Below are 9,054 nucleotides of genomic sequence, written 5' to 3'. Positions count from 1 at the left end.
TTGTACATTGTGCTATGTTATTAGAAAAGCGTTTCATTTATACCACAGTTACTTTGACTGACTTTTGTTACGTTAGAAGAGTTTTAACTCTTTTCTTTTATATTTCTATATGGATTGATCTATGATTTTGTCTTTCTCGTCAAACAAAGCAGGTTTAGACTACCTGTTGGTATTACTAAAATCTTAATTTTGATTTGCATTAATTTTATGTAATTATCAATAATTAAAATATTTTTTATAAAACAACAAACACAAAAAAAAACAAAAAAAAACAACTATACTGCCATGGGAGAATATTCAGACTGATTCCGAATAATCTGTTGGTTGGACATGCGCTTTGGAATTTGAGTCCGAATAGCCACGGGAGACTATTCAGACTGGAGGCCGAATAGCCACAGCCTTTTGGGATTCACAACATTCTGGTTTGTAGTAAGCCTGTTCTTCATTTTTACTGCTGTCTTCTTCAGCTTATTCACAGATAAACATGTTTGTTCATGAAGATGGTTTTTCTCATTATACATGGTTACTACCTTGTAACTAGTGGATAGCTTTTGTTGTTCTCCACATTTCCGATCCTTAATCGAGAAATGACTTGGATCTTTTTTGATGATGAAATAGTTTTCAGGAAGATGAAGGGTGCTCGGGCTTTACTTATTCTAGAAGTTACATCTCGGTCCGTACCCCCTTTTAAAACTTTTATAGTCCCCAAGCAGGTATATGATTCCACCTCTCCGATATGCTCTCCATTTACTCTGATTGGTGCTAAATTCATAATCTCTGTCATCCGGTGATTACTTTTAAGACCTGTGCTTGCTGAGATTATAGCAAGACAAGTTGTTCTGTCCTGCATCTGCCTATAGTCGTGAGACAAGAGCAAAATAAAGTGTCTTTGAATACAATACATTACAGTGCAGAGCACATATATAATATATTGACAACACATATATCTACAACATGCTTCTATTGACATGATATCAAAGCTCCAGTTTATTTTTCTACATAACATTAATAAATAAATATCTTGTATATCAGGCTATATCTTCCCAGAAGACTGTTACATCGACATAGATTATTTGGCAAAAATGGGTAAAAAAAAAGCAAACAAACAAACAAGAATACAATTATAATTGGCTATTGATATCCTGCTGTTGGGTAAAATACAACAGCCAATGAAAATGCAGATGTCCCTTTATGAGTGGCTCCACGTCTCTTGACACAGTGCTTAGGAAGGCATTGTCATTGATCAGAATCTTAAGGTAAGCAGTGAAATTGCTGATGTGACGAGAACATCTGATGGAGAGTTGCTGATGTGACGAGAACATCTGATGGAGAGTCAGGTGAGGACACCACACTATCTGAACCAGTTTCCAGCCATAGCAGTTGTCAAAACCCTTCACTGCTTTGCACAACAACATCCATGGATGCTTCCTTATTTGAGGTCTTTGTCAGTGCTGAGGACACAGTTTATAAAATGATTCCTGGCCCTCAGAAACAGATCACAACAATTGACTTTTTAAAGTGAAATAAAATGAACCATCCTATATTTCTAAATTGGCCCTTTTAAGTGCCATCAAATCATCTAGGTTGACTTGTGGCTATCTTACATTTTCCATTTGTTTCAATTTCATATTTTGAAGGACTGAAATAACCACATGTAACATGAAGCTTATGTTGACATTTTACCTTGGTCCCTATGATATCGATATATCTGTCCTCAACTTTATTATATTATTGTCTAATTTTCATCATAATAAAATGTTAAACTTGATGTTATAACCTTTTTTAAAAAAAAAAAAAATCTTTCAGATGATTTCCAGCCAGCCTCTGTTGATGCCAGCAAAGAAGCTTGTGTTGAGGTGGGAGAAGGAAATCAAGTAACTGTTACTGTTCCTCATGTACAGGTAAGCTGTTCATGGAGAATAATATTCAGATGATATTGGCAATTTTACCTGTGTAGAAAGGTGTCTATAAAAATAGTAATAGTAGTCCTTCAAAGCCATTAGACCCATGGAGCTGGAGTTTATCCCAGTTTCGATAGTCTGAAATGGACAATTGAAATGGACAATAGCTATTGCTTGCTTCACTGAAGTCTGATTTGCATTGTTGTCACTGCTATCAAGGTAAACTGGTGTGTACGGTTTCAGGTTAATAGTGAAAATGGAACCATGTTTGCAAAGGGTTCCAAGAAAATCTCTACATGAAGAGATAGATAAAAATATTTGAATTTGTTTAAAACAGTCCTTTTCATCTCATGAGGATTAGGTTTGGAAGGTAAGATCAATTCCAATACATGTAATAATTTTATATTAAGCCAAAAAGCAGGTTTATCGGGCTATCATGATTTTCATTTCATTTTTCTTTTTTTTTTTATCATTCAGCCTGACTGCATCAGTCAATTAATATGAAGAAGAAGCAAAGTGTCAAAAAGCTGTTATCCTCCTCTTTGTCTTCTTCTTAGATCCAGACTGCTGTTGTAAGGAAAAAGGCTATGTGACTTAGTAATGTGTATTTTAATACATTCTTTTTCCTTAAGACACAGCAGAGTTTTGACATCTAGACCATTGACCTGAAAGGCAAGATTTGTTAAATGTATGTTTGTCTTTTCAGAGTTCCGGTATACCACACACAGTGTTCAAAGGCAACAAGCAAAATCTCCTGAAAGAATGTGTTCTAATCATCGACCATGACAAAGGGACATACACACTGGAGAAGTTGGCCTCCAAAGTTACTCTCAAGAAAACAAGGTATATATGTGTTTAAAAAGTGATAAACAAAGATGAATTATAACAGCTTCAAAAAGAGAAAAATACCAAATACAGAACGTCTTGGACTCAAAACTCAGGTTATGGTGTCCTGTTTTAGTTCTTTGAGAAGTTGGCTGCTATATATTCTGGAACAGTTGTGGGGTGATGTGATATTTTAAGTTTTATTTTTATTTTTTTAAAAGATTATCTAAAAAGTAACAAGTTAATGCATAAAAGATAATCTTCTTGAATTTGGGGATTTAAATTATTTTTTTTAACAAAAGGGATACAAATTTTGCTTTTCAATTCTCTTATGTGAACATATTCAATTGAGAGAGTAAATTTAAATAACATACTTTTACATTCATACCATTGCCTCAGACATATATCGTGTAAAACCTTGAGAATGTTTCAAACTGAGTCTCAGTTCATTCTCAGGGAGAATGGACCAGGATCTAATTGACTCCTCGTCAAATAAGTATTAAATGATCCTAATCATTTTCTTTATTTCTTTTTTTTCGCATATTCTTTCCATATTAAAAATGTTATATCTTTAGGTTAGAAGGCAGCAGCAAAGCTATGCAATATATGAATGCAGGACGTATAACTCCAGTTGACACCAAGAAATCTACTGCCTCTTCTAAAGTCAAGGCACCAAGGAACAAAGTGTCTCCAGAGAAGGAGAAGATAGAAAAGGAAAAGGAAAAGCCAGATACATCTGGTTTTTGTTTGGATGAAGCCATGAAAGGTTAGTGGAGTTTCTAGATCCAGTTTTTGTCAGGAAGGTAGGGGAATGAATAGAGTTAATTTGGTAGAGTTATCCCTTTTAGAATTTTTTAGGCATATGAATGAGACTGAGAATCAACCCCTGTCGCCATGGGTTGCCACCCGTTTAAACAGTAAGCTGGTCTGTTGCAAAGTACTTTCTCCTATAGATTTTTTTCTTCTTCTTGACAGTCTTCACTTGAGGGTGACTTTGGAGGACAACTTCTCCAGTGTGTATGTCCCTTTGTCATGATCAATGATTAGAACACATTCTTTCAGAAGATTTTGCTACTTGCCTTTGAACACTGTATGCAGACTATAAACGATTCAAAGGAAGACTTAAGACATTTCTTTTCACTGTCTACTTGTGTAGCACCTAGAGTCTGCTGTTTGCAGGGATTGGCATGTTGTAAATGTCATCCATTATTATTATTATTATTATAATAATTATTATGGAATTGTTATCTCTTTCCATTCATTGACTGTATCCCTTTTGTCAGAGACCCTGTAATACAGCACTTTTAAGAAATCTCAGATCAGACTGCTCTCGTACCCATTTCTGTTCAATGCATGAACTTAATGCAGACAAACTATCTAAAATCTTTAGTTTATTCTTTCCTCTTCTTTTTATTTCCCGTTGAAATAACTTTAGTCTGTCATATGCTCTATTAAACTCCCCGCCCCCCCCCCCCCCCAAAAAAAAAAAAACCCTCCCAAAGAACAATCAAAACAATTACCAGATATAAATTCAACAAAATTTGCAAATAGAGCATTCACCTATATCAGTATAAATAAAATCTTAAGGGTGAAGGGGATTGCCAAAACAAAACCAGGAGTAATGGATATCTCTTCAGATAGCATTACAATGTTCTGTCCTATGGTGCCACATCAGTGATGTCCTAGGTTCAACGCTTCACCACAGTAATTTTTTTTATTGGTAATCTACAGTGACTGGTAGTGTAAGGGTTAAAGTATAAGAAAGGACGTCTAAGAAGTGACATGCCGTTGTGAAATGGAAATTTTTGTTCAATTTGGCTTTCAGTTGAAAAAAAAAAATTAATCATTTTGAAGTTCATTGGGTATGGTAAAAGTAAATGTGTAGAAATTTGATAAAATATAAATGTTAAAATTTATTTATCTTATCAATCTTGTATTGATTGTTAATTTGTATGTCTGAATAACAGGTGATCATAAGAAGGGGGTTGCTGAGATGTCAGACAGCTTGTCTTCATCGGATGATGACGATGATATGGAAGATGTTAAACCCATTTCCTTCCCCCAACCAGCCCCTCCACCTCCACCTCCACCACATCCACATAAAGGTTTGTTATCATTTCATCAGACAAAAAAAAAAAAGTTCTTGAGTCTTAATACACCATTTTGATTTACAGGGTTCCAGATTAATGGGTGGAAATGAAGTGCAGGTCTGATGTATTGGCATCAGTGAAATGGCAGTAAAATGTTGATGAAAGTGAAAGCAGCATGTCAATACGAGGGAAAACCAGTGGCAAGTGCAATGCTTCAGGGCAATATCATCATATATATAAAAGGGCCAAGGATGTTGTCAGCTTTTATTTTTAGTCTATGGATTTGGAACCCTTTTTCTCCATGCCAGGAATAATCTTGTAAAGTCTCTTATATGTATGGCTATGTGGTCTTGTGGCATGACACCTGCCTTCGGATCAGAAGGTCCTGGGTTCAAGTCCTGCTCTGAGCAGTGCATAGTTGAGTGGAGATAAAGATAAAGGGAGTAAATCTGACTCATGAATGAACAACACAAAACAAACGACATTTCGGCCTTTGGCTTTTTTCAAGTAAACACAAAATACATATATATTTATATTAAATTGTCATAATAATATAGGCGAATTTGCATAGTTGAGTCCTTGGTAAAGGCTATTTACTCACATTCTCTCATCATACTCAGGTGTAAAATGAGTTCCTGGTGTTGTCTCTGTGATAGGAACATAATATTGCCTAACAGGCGTCATGACTCATCCTACATGTTAAGTGTTGCCTTTGGCTAGAGAACCCTTGTAATGTGCTTCGAGTACATTTGGTGGATATTGCGCTAAATACATGCTCAAGTTAAAAAAAAAATTATTTGGTCCCACTCGCAGAATATCATTGGTCGTAATCTCACATGCTTTCTGTAGCTGTAATTTTTCCTCTTTTTTATTTTGTTTTTGTTTCCTCAGTCTTTTTATTGGCCTTATTTTTAAAGTTGTCATTTCAATATAAGTATCTCCAAGTTACATCTGTAACATCTTTGTTTACAAATGTTATATAGCATGGAAATAACAGTACTTAAGCACTGTACATAAAAAGTTTATCCGTATATCATAAGCTGAATGTTCGTTAGGAAATATTTATTCTTTGATTTACTTGTTGATCCCCATGTGGGAAATTATCTCTTAGTGATAAGAACCAGTCTTAAATTGGCGCAAGAACAATACCTTGTGGGCTGGAGGTGCATTTTGCTCATGGCCACACAGTATGATTGGTTGGGCAGGAATCTGATGTCTCTCAGTCATTAAATGAATACCATACAGCTGTACTATGCTGCCCATAATCATCTCTTTATAATCTTGCCTTATCTTTTAATTATCTCAGTTTGTCCCCTTGGTGAGGATCCTGTGCTTGTGTCTAGATAGGATTTTAAGGTGGTCTTTGAAAAGATTCAAGGATATACTTCTCTTTCTCTCTGTTCCCTCTTTGAACTAATTCCTTTTTATCTGACTTTTTTATTTTTTATTGTTGTATGTTTGTAATTGCACCGATTTTCATTCACTTCCCTTTTTTACTGGTGCCAAAATTAAGAAAGTCTTGGTGTCTCTGACTACATATTTGAAAATAAAATAAAACTACCGTTATGCATCGTAGGACCTTTCCTGGTGGGATGTCTTATTTTGGGTTATCAGCTTATCCTCTCTATATCATTGATAATATTTGAGTTGAATTTTTTTTTCTATCAGATCTTTGTTCCGGGTTTAATATTATATATCCCTCTTAATAAACTTCATAGACCAATTAAAACTGCTGATCTTATCATTTTATTTTTTGCTTCTTTCATATTTCTCCTTCAGCTCCTCCAAAGTTCCAACAGCCCACTTCGTCATCGTCCTCGTCAAATGTGAGAAATTACGGTGTTCTGGACAATGACTTGGCTCTGAGTGAATCTAGTAGTGATGATGATAGTGACTGATTGACAATGATGATGATAATTACTTAACTATCCACGGACAATGAAAAGGACCTTTAAGCATCTTTGGGCTATGAGAATATTTACTGAACAGAATGGGTATAGTTTATGTATTTGCTCATTTGAACGTGTATGTGTTGGATAACTTAATGTATGGTCATCTCTGTACACCGATGATTTTAAACCTGGGTACAATTTCGTGACCAGAATTGTAATATTATATTTATATCAATCATGGTTTGTTTTTTTAAAATTCATTTCTTATTTTTGTTATTTTTGTAGGATTTTTTTTCCATACTATTCCTTTGGTATGTCAAATATGCCAACTCATTAAAGTGCCTTTATTCCTTTTTTTTTTCCCAGTGTGTTTTATTGGTCGTGCCTATGTTAAATTGATATAAAAAGTGCTTGGATTTCCTTTGGCAAATGTCTTGAGTTTGAGATTAATGCAGGCACACTGCTCACAATGGAGACCTTATTTTTATGTTATCTTTTGGTTTGCTTATTTTAATCTTCCATTCAACCGTACAGCATTTTTAAAAACTTTTGTCTCCACTGCTGATTTTGTTTATTCAGTAAAAGATTTTTCCGATCTCTTTGTGTAGATTGACGTATGATTCAAAAATGATTCGTGTAGTCTTTGATATATTTTCTTGATATTGGGCAAAACTTTAAAAATAACACATTTATTGTGATCTTCAGTTTTTGTCTAATCGTCTTACATTATTCTGCAAGTTTTATTTTCACTCATTCTCCTAATTGAAGGATATTAAAATTAAATGTTTAATAATGTCACTTGATGGTGCATTGCATTTTGCTTATTAAATATCCACAATGTAACCCGGAGATTGTGTAAACTTTTATTCCTCCCATTGCATTTTCATTCCAATAATCTCACCAAACACTTGGTAATTATCTACGATCTGGGTTATGATTGACATAAAAAAAAAGAAATATAACATGTGTATTTATGAAGATCTGTGTGTCGAACATTGCTTGTGGAAGTGGAATGTTTGCTCACGTTGATTTGTTGCCAAATAATTTATTGTATTCCTTGATGCTCATAAATATGTCGTATAATAGTAATACAAATTTGCCAAGATTGAACAATTGAGTTGCATTTTATCTTTTCATTTTGCATAGCAGAACCAATATATCGCCTAACCGTGTAACTGGTTTTGACAAAATTTTATAGGAGGGGCAAAAAACATCAGTGCACGCATTCTTAATGCAAAGCAATATGCGTCATGTGTTGAATCAGTGCACCTCAGATACAGCAATCTCAGATATAACAAAACCTCGGATTCAGCAAAAACTTTTAAAATCCCCCCTTTTTTTCTCTCTCTATCCTATTTCACACTACTAAAGCTATCTTGCATTCAACAAAGTTCATAAATACCTCAGCTACAAAGCAACAAAATACAGTAAAAACCAGTTAAACCGAAAAGATCACTAAACCAACGGAAATCAAAATGTTGTCATTTTTCTCTATCTAAGTATTGATAAACCGAAAGCCACTATGCTCAAGCTATCTTTAAACTGAAAAGAAATTGCGGAATACATGGATAAGCTTATAAGAAAATAATTGCTGACTAACTGAGTAAGCTAAGAGACTGCTGATAACCAAACACAATTCCCATTACAACCGTTACACAATGCTCACTCTTGTATCCATTCAACACTGCTCACACACCTCCGTTGAAACCCTCTTCACACTAATAAATAAATTCCTTTTATTCATCCCTAAGGGGAATTTTTCTTTAAAATCTATTCCAAGGGAAGACTGGAATAACCCAGGGGTCATCCGAAAAGTGAGCTATTGGGTGGGGTTCCTGACCTCCCATAGTGGGCAGGGAGGTATATACTGTGTGTTCTATCCCCTTATATCTGTTTTCCAACATGCTTTGACTTTGTCTTGGATAAGATTACTTGGTTTTGTCCTGGCCCTGGCCGGAGTCCTAGCTGGGAGGGAAACGGTGAAATGCATAGTTATTGTTTGGCACAGGATTCCTAGAAGAGGAATACACTCAAATGTTTACAAGATATGTTCAAAATAAACCAAAAAAAAAAATATAACTATCATTACATAACAGGGAGATGATTTACAAGGGGAAAAATATCTTCTTCCAAAACTAACACACATTTGTTTGTTTTTAAGGGTTTTACGGCGTTTACAAACTCATTAAGGTCCTATCAGCGCCAGTAAAAAAGAAGAAAACGGGATAGTAATAGTAATAGTAACGAGTTCTAGAGTTACAATTAAAATTAAAGCACCCAAGAAAAGGTAAGACAAAGGGGAATTGGTTCAAATAGGAAACAGATGTAGATTCCAAGAGCATAATA

The 9,054-nt window shown here is 34.7% G+C and overlaps 1 protein-coding gene across 1 annotated transcript in view; it reads left to right on the top strand.

The window, feature by feature from the left end:
* LOC144967815 (ELL-associated factor 2-like) overlaps positions 1 to 7,818 on the top strand; it is a 9,515-nt gene extending 1,697 nt beyond the window's left edge. Inside the window, exons 2-6 of the mRNA XM_078905476.1 lie at positions 1,807 to 1,901; positions 2,608 to 2,744; positions 3,302 to 3,492; positions 4,694 to 4,831; positions 6,596 to 7,818. Coding sequence (XP_078761602.1) covers positions 1,807 to 1,901; positions 2,608 to 2,744; positions 3,302 to 3,492; positions 4,694 to 4,831; positions 6,596 to 6,714 — 680 coding nt within the window. The 3' untranslated portion in view covers positions 6,715 to 7,818. The remainder of the gene's footprint in view (positions 1 to 1,806; positions 1,902 to 2,607; positions 2,745 to 3,301; positions 3,493 to 4,693; positions 4,832 to 6,595) is intronic.
* The last annotated feature ends 1,236 nt before the right edge of the window (positions 7,819 to 9,054 follow it).

Source organism: Berghia stephanieae, chromosome 3, assembly GCF_034508935.2.
Source record: "Berghia stephanieae isolate SIO BIC M18660-M18661 chromosome 3, UCSD_Bste_1.3, whole genome shotgun sequence".
NCBI classification, from domain to species: Eukaryota; Metazoa; Mollusca; class Gastropoda; order Nudibranchia; family Aeolidiidae; genus Berghia; species Berghia stephanieae.
This window is presented reverse-complemented; position numbering and strand designations above follow the sequence as displayed.